The sequence below is a fragment of the Chelonus insularis genome, unplaced genomic scaffold (assembly GCF_013357705.1).
Source record: "Chelonus insularis isolate UGA/USDA-ARS -01 unplaced genomic scaffold, ASM1335770v1 contig_56_pilon, whole genome shotgun sequence".
NCBI classification, from domain to species: Eukaryota; Metazoa; Arthropoda; class Insecta; order Hymenoptera; family Braconidae; genus Chelonus; species Chelonus insularis.
In genome coordinates, this window is record NW_023276648.1 from 1224819 (window position 1) to 1242354 (window position 17536).

Below are 17536 nucleotides of genomic sequence, written 5' to 3' on the forward strand. Positions count from 1 at the left end.
CAGTATTTGATGAATACAGAAACATATAAAATAAACAAAGGTAAAAAAAATATTTGACTTTAATGGTGAGGAATACAAAATTTCTTCTGATAATTAATTTTTACTGAGTATATCAGAGTTTCAATATGTGCAGAAAAATATGGTTATTAACAAATATTATCGACTTCTCGAATGTATATTGCTGCGAGTTATTATTATTGCACATCCAGCTGTAAACATACTCCACAAAACTAAACTTGGTTCAATTTTTCTCGTAATAAGTCGAATACTGTCAAGAATGTTTTTCAATGATTGATTTGTTAATTCAATGGATTCCTCATCTTGAAAAATATTTAATTTTTTAAGATACTCCAGCAATGGTGGATGATCACAACTAAAAATTGGGAAATATTCGCCAACTTTTTCTCTCCTCCACCAACTTTGATCATTTGATCTAGTAAAATACGATATTATATTTAATTAATAAATGAATATGAAATATTATAAAAAAGATATGTATTTATGTATAAAAATATATAATTACGTTTTGGTCCATGGTGCAAAATGATAATGATATAAACTACCTCGTATATATTTTGGTGGATTATTACTAAATGGTTTTTCTATATCGTTCAACAAAGCGAGTACTTCTTTTTGTCCGGTTAGTAATCGATATGCAAGTGACATAATCCATGGATTTTTATGATACGTTTCAAGAGCAGCAAACCACATTTGCCAATCCAAACGCGGTGAATGAGGTGCTATTTTAAATTGAAACATTAAATAGCAATTAAAAATTTTTTGCCATTTATGTTAATGACATTTTAATATAAAAACTTTCATATAAATTATATAGATTCAAAATTTTATTAATATTTTGATTCATAAAATTAAAAATGTTAATTTGAAATAAGAAAAAATGTAAACAAATTCATAGTTAGATCAACATTTGATTAAAAATAAATTATTTACCAACAAAGGGTAGAGAATTATTAACATTTCCTGGTTTGTAAATAAATTCGTATTCTTTCCATGGGCCATCAATACTATTACTTCCTTCAATGATAATTTCTGGACGTCCATTAACTCCAGTCATGCGTTGGAAAAGACCATACCCATTGATGACATGAAGATGATCAATTTTTGAATAAGTTTGTTTGATTTGCGCAGGAATAGTAGAATTAAGAGATGGGTGTAAAGTTGAGAACGGTACCTTTGAAATAATAATAATAATAATAATAATAATAATAATAATAATAATAAATTCATTAACAATAATCAATAATCATAGATCGGAGAACATATAAAAGTAATAAAGTTGTCAAAAATACCAATCACACTTAAAATATTTGCAAAGTAATATATTTAATTTATTCAACATCATGAAAATTAAATTAAATAATAAAAAACAAATAGAGTTTATTTTAAATTAAGAAGATATAATATTAACAATACTACCATTTTTTATACTTACTAGACTCATAACAAATATAAAGCATACTGCGAAAGTAGAAAATAATGTAGAAATAAAAGTAATAATTTTTTTAATTGTGAATTTAGTCGACAAAATAGAATGGGTTATTGCATCAGCTACTGTAAATCCTAAAGAAATTAAACCAATTAAAAAGGAAATTATAACAGCGTTCGGCAGAAAATGGTCGAAATCTTTTTGTGTAAATCCTAGAAAGTTTATAAAAAAAGTCTTAGTATTACAGTTATTGTTTGATAACAATAATAATTAAAATGTATTACCAATTTCCGTATGAATAGTCCAATTTTTAAGCAAACGAATTTTATAAAAAATAATAATACCATAAATAATTCCAGAGTAGACGCAAATGCAAATCAATATTGAAAGAAAATTATAAAAGACTGAATTTTCATTTTTGGATTTTTTTTTATAAAAAAATTGATCATCCAATAATCCCAATGATAAACAGATTATTAGAAAATCTCTAAAACCCCAATTGCCTGTCGCAATTATGTGGATTTGTATATACATCTGTAACAAAAAAATCAATTCTCATATATCATTTCATAATACAATTCAATTATTTTCAAGTATATACCTGTAAATAGAATGTAATTATCCTAACTTTTTTATTTGGAAAAAAATACAAAAATGGTACAATTAATTCAAACACAATGCTTAATGCAGTGTTTAAACGTAAGTACCATGTTGGAAGATGATGAGCGTACCATGCTAATGAACCAGGTAGACACTGTGTCTCAAAATGATGTGATAGAGCTGAAAAATTTATCAATTAATTGAATAGTTTTAAAATTCATTTCTATTATAGGAAATTACTTGAAATTACCATTAAGATTCCACCAAATTGGACACCATGAAATAAGTTTCACAGAACCGTTTGAGAACATAAATCGAAATAAAAGCCAACGTAAAGTCCAAAATGTAATTGTATCGCTTGGATGATTTGTTTTTTCGGTTGATGTAATTAAAGGTGCTATGAGTACACACAAAAATCCGCTTTCCAATAAAAATGTGTCCCTTATGCCATGAAATTGATTATTATGTCAATCATGTCATAAGTTTTTATTCATTTTGAAATAAAACAAAATAAAAACTGTATGTTTGCATATTACACATGACATCTACTATAACCTCGAAAATAGTTTCAATTTCTTAATGATATTACAATTGATGATTAAAAAACGTACATGTGTTATTGTAATAAATACACAAAAAAACAATGTCATAAGAATTGTATTTAATCTTACCATTGATATAGTACAAATACTTGACCGATTTGATGTAGAGAATAATATAGTGACCATAAAATAACGAATACTAGCGAATTACAGAATTGTTGAGAAATAAAGCTGTAAAGTTTTATAATAGTAATCATTATTGAACAATCAAGATCTCAATTGTATATAAATTTATTAAATACTTAATTAATTTTTTCTTACCCTAAAAAAGAAATCACTATACCACATAATGCAATAATATCAAGCATGTATTCATAGTTTAATCCTATGTGTGGAGCAAACCATAATAATGTTGGTTTTCGGTATAATTTTTGCCATAGATTTGAATTTCCTTTAAATTCTAATTGAGTTCTAACCGGCAGTAATCCATTATTACCGTAAAGTCCTAATATTTGAAAAAAAATTAAATTATTCATTACTATATTATTCAACACAATTTTAAGAAAATTTTTTTAATACTGTAGAATTAGTATTTTATTTCAGAAAATTTTTTTACATCTAAATATTCATTCAGCTTACCTGGAATTTGGAGATAAAAACTTAAAAAAGCGAATAAGTAAATAATGCACATTCCACGCAAAAAAAGATTGCGAGTGTATCTTACTGTAATCATTTTTTTAACTGTGACCACATGTATGTTCTCGATTACAAAGATAAGTATGACAATCGAAATTTACTTTTATTCACCGAAAATGGAAAAATTAAAATTTAATCCGTGTGATGTGTGAATATTAAACTTGATTGAGATATAATTTTGTCCGCTTATTCGTGGACTACCATACAGCATGAAGACTAGAAACACAATTCGAATACTACAAGAATACAAATCCATGACATATGATCGGTATATAACTTCAGGTTTGAGAAAAGAGGGTGGGGGATGAGTTTGCTCGCCAACTTCCCGAACTCGCTAGCCGTCTTATTTATCAGAAAGGAAACAGCTGTTCCCTCTCTGATAAGTGAGACGGAGATGTACACTCGGCGTCATTAAGGCTGGGCAGAAGCAGAGAAGAGAGACGTAAATAGAATCACAATGCCGTGTTCCATTTGGGGATCACCCCAGATCACCCCAAACCACAAAGTTATCACCCCAACTGCCAGACGGCGATACTGTACATGTAAGCTTCTGTACCCTAAAACCAGGTGGCGACAGTGTTCTTGGGGGTGCCATAGAGTGTCCCGAATGCCAGAAATGTCTACGGCATCATTGTTAACAAAAATGAAATCCCCTAGCGTTTAAAATATACACTAACTATTATGAAAGATTTTTCTTCTACACTTTACATTCGATAAAAAGTATGAAAGTAAAAAATTTCATTTTGTCCAATTCTTACGATAAATAATTGATTGTAATTTAATAAATTAAAAAAAATATATCTTGAATAAATTAGTTATAAATTAATTTTTTTAATGAAAATGATTCATTTTGTCCACATGGCATACACTAGCGCTCCTTTTAACATCTACTGCCGGTAAACTAGATTTCGTAAGGTAAGTCAAATACCAACATAAAAAAACTACAAATTATTCTAAACATATTACATAGCAATTTTCTATTTTATTACTTGAATAATTACAAAAATAAATTTAAGACGTTTGGTTGAATTTTAAAAAGAAGAAAACATCTTAAAAATCTAGAAAATATTATTAGAATTACATATTTTTATTTTTTAATCCACTTAATACATGTTAATTATTAATTTTAACTAATTTGTAAGAATATTGTTTAAAGACATTACCATTTTTAATTAACAATAAAATTGTTTTTTTAATGTCAAATTTCTAGAACGTTTTAAAATCAAAGAAATTTATAAGAACTTTAAGAAACTTAAAAGAAAAATTTACTAAACCTTTAAATTTTTTAAATGATAAACTGATAAGTGAGAAAAATTAAATGTTTGTCTTAAAAATTCCAAAAGTAGACCAACTAAAAAAACAAATTCTCTGGAGTACTTCTCCACAAATTGAGAATTTCAAAACATGTTTTATAATTCTCATGTTCAAAATGACACTTTTTATTCAGAAAAACAAATTATAGAATTAATTAAGTCGATCAATGTGTTGTGGAACAGCTCTACAGATAGGACACACTAATGCTTGCTCATCTAGTTCTGCCAAAGCCTCCAGTATCTCCTGTTTTCTGATCCTTATTATTTTTAATCAACAATAAAAATAGTATTTTCGATATTTAATTCCTGGAACACCTCCAAATTAGAGAAATCATTTAAACTTTGAGCTGTATATTAAAAAAGAATGATAAACATTTTTATTTTTTTTTCCTATTATTCATAGCACGATATTATACATTGAATTACCAATATCATTACCGTTATTCTGTGATATTATTTGCACGTTTGTAAGTCCATCACCGATTTGTTTTTTGGAGAATGATTTCAATTCATGACTTGCATAAGCCACAAATTGTATCGAATTTATTATCTGTTTTTCATATAAGTTCCATAATTTTCTTAATTGATTATTAAAAATTATGTTCTCATCTCTCCTTGCTCGTTTAACATCATTACCTATTATTAAAGTCTGATATTCCAACAATATCGTTTGCGAATGATCTTTCATATGTTCTGAAAAACATAAAATAATTTCAAATAGCATGTACTTAAATAATTTAATCATCAAAAGAAAAATTATACATAAATCCACTATTGTGACTTTTTTTTAGAAATTTTTACTCCATACCTGTAAAGGTCCATATCGATGGATGCTCTCCAAGGTTCTGTTGAAGAATCCTATTATATGATTCTGCATAATTGTTTGTTCTTATATCGATACCATATACACTGAATCGATCAGGCTGTATTCTATTTATCCACTGTCGTTCATAATATTTGATAAATTTTTCAAAAAGTTTTTTTATAGATTCTGGTATGTTATTAATTAACCACTGAAAAGTTTCTTCAATCTTATCAGCTGGTAATAATGCCAACGCAAAGAATTTTTTTGATAATATCCGTCCTATTTTCCATCGCTGGATGAGAGGTAATAACTGAAGTTTTTTCCACTTTTTCATTAGCCTCCAGTATCTCCAGGCAATTCCAACAATAAACTTTATGTCCACAAGGTTGCATTATGTATTCAATTCTGTTCGATGAGCATGCAACGCATTCGTTGTTTTCTTGATTTTCTATAAGAAAAAATATTCATTGAATTAAAAACAAATTATTTTCTTTAAACATATATCCTTTTCATCATCAAAAGTCATGCCAATATCAGTGAAAACTAATATAGAACCTTCTAAATTTGTAAAGAAAGTAAATACCAGGATTTAGAAGAAAAAGCAATGTCAAAGTATTGAAGGAGTAAGAAGAATGACAGTATTGAGCAAGAAATAGTAGTGTAGTCAATGATGAAGCGTTTAAGCCTGTGAAAAAAGTATATATTTGGAGAAATCATGAAAAACACTCATAACTGACTTGTATTTTTTACTATTGTAAAATTATTATTATAATGTAATAAAAAATCTTACCATGTCTGATCTCATTTTGTCTTGGGAGATTTTCTAATAATATTTCGTTAAACACATTATTTTCATTATAAGATATCTCTGGAAGATTTTCATTTAAATCTACTAATTTTACTAAAGAGAAGTCTGAATAAAGTGTTAACCCATTGAATAATATATCTTGTACAATTGGATCGATCAAATTTGATGCAACTGCTAAAAATGTGTTTGTATCTATTAAATTGTTATCAAGTCTTCTCCATAATTCTCTTAAATCAGTTGATTTAGGACAACAGGTTAAAGATGGTGCAGATATATATCTGTTTTCTCCTCTTTCTGTACGATCAAGATCTCGATGAGTTGATTGCATCCATTTAACAATCATTCCACAGAACTTCCAAATATCAGATGATTCATTACAATTCGCAGTTATTTTCTTCCAATGTTTATGGGCGATGTCCGAGAAAGCCTCAATCTCTTGATAAAAAGAAATGTTGTTCACTCCAACGGAACTGATCCAATTGGAATAATAGTATTTCACGAAATCTAGAAATCCATTATTCAGTATGACCTCAGGTATAGAACTGTACAAATCGATAAATACACGATTTATCTGATTTGCAGGTAATAAGCTCAAGTCTATGAACTTTTTCAATATAATTAAATGATGAGGATTTGTTACATTTATTCCTTGAATATTGTCGGCATAATCCAGTAATATCTGCACATAAAAATGATAACCTTATTATTGTTAATCTAAGAATAAACGAAAAAGGAACGTTTATTACATTTTAAGAAAGATTGAATTATTCGAGAGTGATATACATACCATACAATAAGAAATAAATAGTCCTCGAATTTGAGCCTTGGGAAAATTTGTAGACAATTCATTGTACAATTTTTTATCGAAATTATAAAATACTCGATCAATGGTTATATTATTTGTGAAAAAATTTTCTGAAATATTTGTAGTAATTTCTTGGCATGATACATTATGGGTTTTTTTAATTAGATTCCAACCTATTTGGAAGCTCTGTAAATTAAAAATTCATTAATTTTAAATAAGATATATCACCTTTCTTCGAAGATTAACCATTGCTGGTAAGAACTTACGTGATTTCTGAATGAAATAGTCCATGCAACAAGTTTGGAAAGATCCATATTCGTAGGAATCAATTTTTGAGTCATGTCCACATAGAGATTAGTCCTGATATTGCGTAGTTTGTGGAGTACGCCAGCATCAGTGAAAACAACAGCAATTATATGTTGATATGATCGAAACGAGCTTAAAAATTCTACCATAATGTTCCCTCTATTATGCATAAATAATTTACTGTAACGCTGTCTTTGCACAATGGCGCGAAATGTGAGTAATGATGGTGGTTGAGCTAGAATTCTCTCTTGTCGCCATCGAGTCATAGACGATTGAATTTTATGGAATGGTACTAATGCTGATGCTTCTCGATTCCTTAAAAACATATCAAAAATCAAATTTGTGTTAAAAAATAATTAAAGATAGCAGTTAACTAAAACTTTGAACAAGTTTTTTTGTAAATTTAAAAAATAATGTTTTAATGATTTCGTTACCATTTGATCCTTTATTTTTTTTATAAATCTAACAACTCTAAAGTTATTAAAAAACAAATTAATTAAATAGTGAAACTCTCATTTCAACGTTTTAGCTAAATTGCTGCTTTATTTATGATACTTAATTAGTCTAAATAAGTATAAATATTTCATGTTAAAACTTTAACGTTATTTTGATTAAAAATATTTTAGAAAAACTTACAGACTGGCGATTTCATTGTAAATATTTCGGATGTTGGTTAGTCTTCTAACACAAGCTTGATGTAATTGTTGACGAAAGTTCGAGATTAATTCCAAATTGCTTTGCTGAGGATGATTGTGTTCTTTTATAAGAATACAATGATTGTTTATATCTTTGCACTGGCCCCGACAATTCTCTCTTTGATAGAGACTACATCGCTAAAATCTGAAATAATATGAGATGATTATCAAAGAGTAAAATAGAGTAAATAGATCGATAAATGGACATCATCCTGAAGATGGACACATTTTTTAAACATTTTAATGTTTCAATGTATTTTTTATCCTTTAACGAAGATCTTATTAATTGAAAACTGTGAAATGCTTAACGTAAACATTTTTTTTATCTATTTATAATAATTTTGTGTCCATCTCCTGGACTTAATTGCCCATTTTTTCATGTGTTTACCCTACATTTTTTTTAAAAAGACAAAAAATATTAAGAAGAATTAGCTAGTTTCCCATACAGGCAAAACGGAAATGAAAGCAAACATACAAAATTAATAGATATTAAATAATTGTGAAATACTTACATAGCATTATCCGTTTGTCGATATCTTACGTATGAATATCCATTGTGAATTTTTCTAATAGGGATTTCACGCCGTGATAACATTTTAAAAATAATGAAAAAGTGATTATGAAACTTATTTTTCTTATTGATTATTTACTTTTTCTTGTATCGCGTCCACCAATTTGCCGTAATAATGCCGATCCACCGAACACACTTTTCAGAAAAACAACTGACGAACGATAGTTTGAAACGCTTATTGTTGAATGTGTACAATACATTTCAAAAATATCTATTCACTGCTGATATGTTGTAGGCTAAGTATACTGATCAACACAATGGATAGATCGAAAAGAAAGACGGTTCAGAAATCTAATTTATGGTGTACACTGTATGTCATCTATATCGTGGAATTTTTAGGTCCACCTCCTTTCTACTGACCCATGAGAAGCTATCTTTCTTGGCTTTAGGAATTAACGCCACGTGACCTTGCTAACTGCCGTTTGATTTTGATCTGTTACCAATTTATTAGCGAGAGAAACAATTACATAGAATTTATTATACAGTGCTTGTAAAACATCGTGGAGGTTTTTACGTGATAGCTTGTGTAAATAATCAATGTGCTTCGATTTCATTAAGTGATATGCCGAAAATTACATCATTTGCTCATGGACCAAAAAATTCTATTTGTGAGAAGTTGGAAAACAAAATATTCAATGGCTATTGCTATGTTTATTCGAAAGGAGTTGGATCAACAAAGTAAGTGATAATATATTTTTCTTACTTCTTTTTAAAAATGATTTTATTCTTTTCAATTTAAATGAATTCAAAATTAATGAATTGCAGATACGTTGTCTGCAGAGAAAAAACAAATTCATATTGTCCGGGTAGAGGGAAGATTGTAAATGGTTAGTTTTTTATGTTAACTGACCATAATCATGTCCAGGTTAAATCAGTTGATGCTACATATGCATTTAAGAAGGCATTATATACTGCAATCATAAACAACAGGTTGAAATCTGTCAAGTCTGTTTACAATGAAATTAGTTTGCTGTGAGAATGAATTTTCCGATGTATATGTACACATTAAATTTTCATTTTAATATACAAATGTATTTACACAGATATTATATATTTTTAGACATCCTGAAGCAGCTACTATAAAAACATGGAAAATTATGGAACCCAGAATGCGTCGTTGGCGAACTCAAGTTCAACCTCCAATACCACAGAATCTCCAACAATATCAAAAGATTTTAGATGATCCTCGCTGGATATTTCTTAGAAAAAACTATGATAAAACAAGTCTGATGCACGTGTCAACTTCAGAATGTAAAGACAAATCTTATGTGACGATTTTTGGTAACAGGACGTTATTACAAATAATTGAAACACCGCAGCTTTCTATGGATGCTACATTTAAAATTGTGCCAAAAAAACCACAAGCCCTTCAGTTCTTTACGATTTTAGCATTAGTAAATAATACTGTAAGTGTTATTACTTTTGAATTAAAAAACAATAGGTGTTCTAATATAAAAATGTGGAATACATTCAAATTTTGGTATTTCAGGCTGTTCTGACTTTGAGTCGGCTGAGTGAGAAGTCGGGACTTTGTGGACTGTATTTTTTAGGATGTTTGGATGCTAGAACAGTCGGGACTTTTGAACGGTGTAAATGAGTTGGCTGACACTATTTAACAGTAACAGTTAACGATTTATTAAACACTAAAATCACAGTAACAGAAAAATAACAATAAAAGAGTCTTTGAATTGTCTGTACAGTCTTGAGTTTACGGAAATTTCACACAGGGTTCACAGATGAGTTGACTGATGAGTAGAGGATCACAGGAAAGTTGTAAGTTTTCCTGTACTGGTCTCTGCACCAGGAGTAGCCTGATTTTTTTGAGTAGTCTGAGTTTCATTGTGTTGGCGTCAGCCACACAGACACAAGCGAGTTGTTGGTGTATGGATCTTGTGTGTGTGTCTGTCCATGAGGCCGTGAGGCGTCGAAGCCGACATCATTCGCGCCTTTTGCAAGAAGGTGCTGATGCGGACCAACATGAGCTTCCTGAGGATGTCTTCTAAGAGGTAGACTGCCTGATGAGTTCATAATCATCACTATAGATGATTAACTGGTGAGTTAGTCCATGTCTGAGGAGTTGTCTGGGTTTTCACTAGAGAGTTCGACTGCGTGAGCTCTCTGCTAGTACACACGTACCGAGTTGACTGTTACAACGAGTTGTCTGTAGATCTGCATCGTCCGATGATGCCCAAGAGTCGTCCGAGTACGAGCTACGTACGAATACTCGTAGTAACCGGCGAATACTGACTAATACATACCGTTTTTCCCGAAAACTCTGCGTTCTCAAAGCTTCTAGGCCCTTAGAGAAGGGATGTATATGCCTAGGAATTAATTAGAGTTGTCTAATTGACGAAAATGAGTTGGCAGAAGGACCTTGAGTCATCTAATTATTCGGTGGGGAGAAAAATGTTAGGCCGTCGATAGAGTACCTTAGACCAAGTCAGAACAACCTTCAAATTGTATGAACTTTGACTTACCGTATTGCTTTAAAAGTCATTCTACAGCAACAGTTATCTCATTTTCATTTGTTTCTTTTAGTTTTCTCCTTAAATTTTGCAAATCCTTCAGAGCAACTTTCTCTTCCAAAGTTTTCAGAATTCGAATTTGTATAAGTTTCAGATTGCCTCCTAACTGTATCCATTTTTTAACAAATTCTTCTTGTTTATTAGATAATCTCCTTTTCTCTGACAACAACTCGTAAAAATCCTATGAAGATAACATAGATAAGTAAAGAAGTTTCATTGTGTTATCGATGTTAAAAGTTAAATGTATTTGATTTTTTTGTGTACTTATTGAAATTTGTATTAAAAATTATTATACTGATAGAGAAATAAAAAGACATAAATTGGTAGTTTCACTCTAAAAAATATTACTTACTTTCAAGGATAAATGCTTCTCGTGGCTTAAATTCATTGAAACAATCTTGATCTTCTGTTTTCCTCAATTTTATAAAGACCGGACAACCAATTTTGTAAGAGCTGTAAAATTATCAAGTATAAGTAATATTACTTACACTAACTAATTGTAGCTAAAAATCAATTTAAATAATGTTTTATAAGTTATTGAAAATAATTAGAAAAATTTAAATACATGCAGGGTACATTGTAGAACAATTGTTTCTGAAACTTTTTGATTAAAACTTGTGATCATACCACTATGTATTTGCGATTATAATTATTATTGGATTGTAATTCTTTGAATGTAGACTCAATATGTATCCACTGATTGAAAAAAAAAAATAAATCTCAAATACCTGTGATTACGACTGCCTGCAGATTTAGATTCACGCATCCGGCAAAATTTAAAATTAAATTGAACTATTCTATACACCAGTTTTTCTGCAACGTCTCGGTTTTTAGTTGACTTTTTTCAATTTTGAACAATCTTTTCTTGTGAATACAGACTTCAATTTATCTTCGTAATCGATTAAAAAGTCAACAAAACTTTGATAACTATCGAATGTTTGACGAACAAAAGGAATCGCATCCTTTTTTTCAACCATGATGTATATCAAATGAATTATAACGGTTATATTGCATTTCAGTTAGCGCTAAGTAGTGATAAGAGTAACTAATGCCACTAACAGTTCACAATTGAACTTACAACAGCCAATAAAAGGATGTCTTTTGTTGTATAGTAATGGAATGTATGTATATGCGTATGAGTGTATGCGTGCGCATTATTATGATATGAACGCCATCTCAAGAAAGAAATTAACAAATTTATTGTCAAATTATAAGTATATATGCAACTTTTTTTTACTTATTAAGTTTTCACGCATTCTCATTCTGATTTCAAACATAAAAAAGAGAAGAAAATAAGTTCGTCATAGTTATATGTTTAACGTCCGCATTATTTTACAAGGAATTTCAATATTAACTAAAATAAATAACAAATATGAGTAAAGTTTCTTTTGAATGAAAATCTTTTAAAACGTACAATGAGTTGATAAAATTCAAAAAGTTATATGAAAATTATCATAACTTTGGTGGTATTCTTAGTACTTTTCAAGGAAATATAAAAATAAATTGAAATAAATTAACTGAAATCTGGAGACGCACTATTTAGCTGATTGTTGGGAGATCCTTTGGAGGCTGGGATTCGGGGTTACTAAGAAACTTGGGAAAAAAGCGCAGGAATGTTTCTGCTGTTGGATCCAAGGGAATAAGATAGGAATGGGTTTTCTATGGGTGTGCTCGGTTTTCAGACTTTTTATGCTACAAAGAATGAATCTCCAACCAGCCTTTTTTATTTCAGTAAATGTAAGGTAAATAATGTATCTTATGTTACCAGAGATTGATGAGGTTATTGCTTCGAGTATGTTCTTGTATGACCTTGAGTTATCTATTTTTCTGGATTGAGCTATGAGAATATAGTTAGTATTTCTCACCTACCTTTCGATGATAGTCAGCTTATTCTCTGGTATAGCTTCGTTCGAATGAGTAAATTAGCAACAAAATTAATCGACAATTATTAGTGCGAGAGATATTCTTGGACAACCAGCGTGCCGAGTAACGACGACGAGAATTCACAGTAATGCAGATGACTTGGACAATTTGCCCTTGGAAATGTAGAATCACGTCTTCCTCGAAATATCTCCTACCCTGTAAAGGCATGCAAATAGGATACGCAAGGGATACTACTGGGATAATTTCTCCACACGTTAATTGAAATAGAATTGACTTTTTATTATAAAGTTAATCTTCTAACAATAGAACGTAGGGTTATCCCCCCGCGTCCTGAAGTAAGCTGTATAGTACCTATTTGTACTTTACAGAATTTATATAGAAATAAACGAGTCGATGATCCGGGTACGGGACGGCAAGCTATACAATTATTTGATCTACAATAAAATGATATTAATTATGTGGAATCGGACAGGCGTTACAATTTGTGTTTTCGCAGCTTCTCGCGGACTCACCCAAATACCCTTGAAAGATGAGGAGAATTATGGGTGAGCTCACCAGCGAGTGTCGTCCTCCGGTGTAGATCTTGTAGACTTGTCCTTGCCGGGACTGCAGGTCTGGCATTATATGTTGATGAGAGTCCTGGAGAACCGCCGTGACTACCCGGCGTCCCTCGAAGGTTTCAGCGGCTCGTGCAGAGTCTCTCCTGGCGTCCTGGATGCAGAATCAGCTCAGACATTTTACAAACTTCACTTTACTTTAATGCCAATGAGAGACATATTTTTGGTAAAATTTGCAGAAAAAAAGTAAACGGGTGTCCATTTCGAGTTATCATCAGGTTTTGCATTGACACGAATGAACTGCAATTTAGGGGCATATACACACGGTAAATATTTATACTGAAAAGAAATGCATAAATATTTTGACATAATTATCAATGGATAGTTATTATTTGACTTACAGGCTTTTTTTTACTATTATCCATTGTACGTTCAATTTAATCGAAAAAGAATTTAGATTCTTTCATCAAATTAAATTATTATAAGCTATTTTCGAATTAAATAATATGTTAATGGTATTATACAAAATTATTTTAGCTAGAAATGTCGTCATTCTATGAAGTAAAGTATCTTCCCATCACCTAGATTTCCTTTTAATTGTAAACTAGTTGACTTTTAAAAAATTACATGCTCAAAATATACATGAATAATTAAAATGTCACAGTTTCTATTATTTTAATGTGTCGATATATAACATAAATATCTGATCATTAAATGTTAAATTGGAATTTAATACATTTAAAGGTAACTTCACTTGACAAAAGCAGCAATCATCATTCTATAAACATAGAAAACAGCAAACTTCAAAAAGATTATTTCTCGAAGATAGTAAATGAGTTAAAAAATGCCATTTTAAAGATAAAAAACCATGAAGCCAGACAAAATTATTTGAATATATAGAAGAGATACTTTTAAAAATCAAATGATCAGAAAATAATAATGATCATGATATTAATATTAATAAAAATAATAAAGAGTTTTTAGCAGAGAAAAGCGATGATAGTTTACATTTTTTAGATTTAATATTAGAATCTGTATACTCGGCATCTAATGAGATTAACGAGAAAAAAGAAGGAAAAAACGTCATAGCGGAGAAAAACAAACAAGACATAAATAAAATACTCACAAAACAAAACGAAGAAGAAAGTGAAAATTGTATACTGTTACGTTCTGACTGATCATCTTGGAATTAACAAAGATTCCGAGTTTTAGTGAGCTTTTACAAAAATAAAATTAAACAGGGAATCGATTTATAATATAATTCACTTGTAGACTTGGCTTAACGGTTGTGAAGCTGCCGATAATACAGCGCTCTCACTTTAAACGCGTTAAAAACCGCGAAAATTTAAATAGGCAAAATCTGAAGAATTTACGTGACATAGGAAAATATCATACACATAGAAAACAAAGAAGAAAGAAAAAAAGGAAAATAAATTAAATACGTTGGAGCTGCTGGGTTGCTCATGTTTGCAAGGAAAACCCAAAAGAGAGGGAAAAAAAATCAAACTGTTCCCAAAAAAAATGTCATTGGGGAAAAGTAGTTAGAAAGCTATTGTGAGTTTTTGGGAATCACCAAAATCACTTTGAATTCCAATAGCACTTCGTCACTAAAAATGGTGATCCTTTTCTCGATGGGTGAAGTGATCTTAGGTGGCTCCTCCGGGAATATGGTAGATAGCTGGGAGAGTCCTTTGTAGTGATCTTTGATGATCTTGCGCATCTGCACCCTCCAGCCTGCTTTCATTCCTCGCCTCTTTGACTTAGGCTTGAAGGCTACCCATTGTTCGAACACTTCACAAAAATCAAGTTTTCCAAAAACAAACACCCAAAACTGTGCACAATAATCTAAAAAAAATAAGGGCACACTCTAAATTTCCGCTAATGAAACTGGTCACTCACACGATACTAAAAGTACGTAGAAATGTAAAAATTCGCGCACTTGTGAAATAAAAAAATTCGAATGTGAGGAAAAAAAAGGTCAAAGGAGACAAGTAGAGTCTGGGAAAATGGAGTAAAGGGAACGTTTCCGCTTTGGAATGTCATTTGCACGTGTTATACTAACTGCGCCTCAGTCATTTAGGTGTAGGGAAATGAGGATATTACTAAAGGAAAGGGAAAACAAAAATGATAAATATAGTGAATGGAAAAGAAATAAAATGATCAGGTATTTCAAAGAGTATTATTATTGTGAATCTTAAATGAATTTACATATTTCACAAGGAGTGCCAAGATCACTCTTTGAGATTTGCGGATCAACTGAAGAGAAAGATCACGTCAGCGACGACGACGGCTCGGAAGCTCAGCGCTCGACGTTGCTGTATCCATGGAGATACAGGTGCAACGTCAGGAGTTTTCAGGCAAACTTGACAACGTCGAGCCTTTTGGGCCTTATCGCTGACGTCGGCTTTCTACTTGCACATAAGATTTTTTTTAGAAGATCAAATTGTTTTCTTTATTATGTATGATTTTCAGGTTTTCATGGATTTTCAGGCGCTGCGGTCCAAATACAGGTGTGCCGCCGCGGCCACCTGACTTATTTTATAAGATTAATTAGATGATAATATTTTTAATATTTTACGTATCATTAATTATTTAGAATTTAGTCTTGGGAACGTCCGGTTAACAAATCCCACATCTCGCTTGATTTAAACTTTTGCCTCATGTTGCGTGGGAACGCGCATCAGTTGATGGACGTGTATGTGTAGATATACACATGCGTTTATTTACGTATTCTTATTTAAGAATTTTAAAGTATAAAATTTAGGGGAATTTTGGGTCCTAAGTGATAGAGACCCCTTTGAGGAACATACCTACCTATCGGCAGGTAAATAGTTAATATTTATCGAATTATTTAGTAATTAAAGTCACTCTCCTTTTCGCGAAGTATTAGGAAAGCATGAACGCGAGAAGGTATTGTTAGCCGTGCGCCCCACTTTACCAGCCTCAAGGCCCCCGTTTGTCCCGCTACGCTAGCGGCGACGAGTGACCTTGCCGCTTGGCAACTTTAATCCTTATTTATTCAAAAGCTATTAATTGTGTAGAAGTTTTATAAAAACAGTAAATTTGGCCTTAATAGCATGAATAATTTTTATTAGCAAAATCCCTGGGTTCTCAAAGAATCAATTTAGTGATTAATTAAAATTATAAGGATAAATCGCTAGACACTAGTTTTCGCCTGCTGCACGTACATGTGCGTTGGACTTGGTTGTGGTAGTAAAAATGTATGTTAGGAGTTATAAATGTAGTTATATATTTATTTTCTTTAATCTAAAACTAGAGTGAAGTCCGTCAGGACCTAACATATACCAAGAATAGAGATATGCAATTTGACTGAAATACAAGAGCATAGAATACAACCACATACACAGATTGAAAATTTAAGATTCGATATCACTTCTACACATGTACGTGGAGAGAGAAAAGAGCTTACTGTTATAGGACTTTAACAAAAAATAAAATAGAAACATCGCAGCTAAACATCCGAAAACATCAGAAAGAATACATAGAAAAGAATCTCAAGACAAATACGGTTTCTCTTCAAGAAAAACAAAATCTTTCAAAATTACCGTTACCGGACATGCAAGATCATGAGAAAAAATCAAAAGGAAAAGTCCTAACAGGGCAAATTCTTCGAATAAAAAAAATGAACCAGAAAAACTATTACCAGATACAGAGAAAAATCAAAAAGATGGATTTAAATTCGTGAAATTCACAAAGTGAAGCAAATTTGAAAAGCAGTCATTAATGTTAGAATGGATTTTTCCAAAGAATAAAGCAAAAGAAATCGTCAAAAATACAAAGATTATTAATATTAAAGATATTTCACATATAATACCGAAGACTTTAAGTGATAACATCGCAAGTTGTGAGGAATTGGAATTGATTAAACAATTCTTCGATACTTAGGTCTACACGAAAATTAAGAACATGATTAAAATACAAAACTCTAAAAATTTGTTTACTTGCAATAAGTGTAAAAAAC

The 17536-nt window shown here is 30.7% G+C and overlaps 2 protein-coding genes across 2 annotated transcripts; both read right to left on the reverse strand.

Moving 5' to 3' along the window:
• Positions 1 to 50: 50 nt before the first annotated feature.
• Positions 51 to 3713, reverse strand: LOC118070370 (lipase maturation factor 2-like). The gene is made up of 10 exons (XM_035088928.1): positions 3229 to 3713; positions 2911 to 3094; positions 2719 to 2820; positions 2298 to 2488; positions 2049 to 2227; positions 1732 to 1981; positions 1454 to 1659; positions 952 to 1192; positions 524 to 740; positions 51 to 433 (listed from the first exon to the last, which is right to left on the reverse strand). Exons 1-10 carry the CDS (start codon positions 3320 to 3322, stop codon positions 157 to 159), a joined length of 1941 nt encoding a protein of 646 aa, XP_034944819.1. The 5' UTR covers positions 3323 to 3713; the 3' UTR covers positions 51 to 156.
• A 1065-nt stretch (positions 3714 to 4778) lies between these two features.
• Positions 4779 to 13965, reverse strand: LOC118070326 (uncharacterized). Its single transcript, XM_035088870.1, has 12 exons — positions 13956 to 13965; positions 13553 to 13854; positions 11466 to 11566; positions 11066 to 11294; positions 7959 to 8162; positions 7283 to 7637; positions 6999 to 7202; positions 6194 to 6890; positions 5987 to 6088; positions 5407 to 5851; positions 5037 to 5291; positions 4779 to 4945 (listed from the first exon to the last, which is right to left on the reverse strand). Exons 6-10 carry the CDS (start codon positions 7586 to 7588, stop codon positions 5634 to 5636), a joined length of 1527 nt encoding a protein of 508 aa, XP_034944761.1. The 5' UTR covers positions 7589 to 7637; positions 7959 to 8162; positions 11066 to 11294; positions 11466 to 11566; positions 13553 to 13854; positions 13956 to 13965; the 3' UTR covers positions 4779 to 4945; positions 5037 to 5291; positions 5407 to 5633.
• Between the last annotated feature and the right edge of the window lie 3571 nt (positions 13966 to 17536).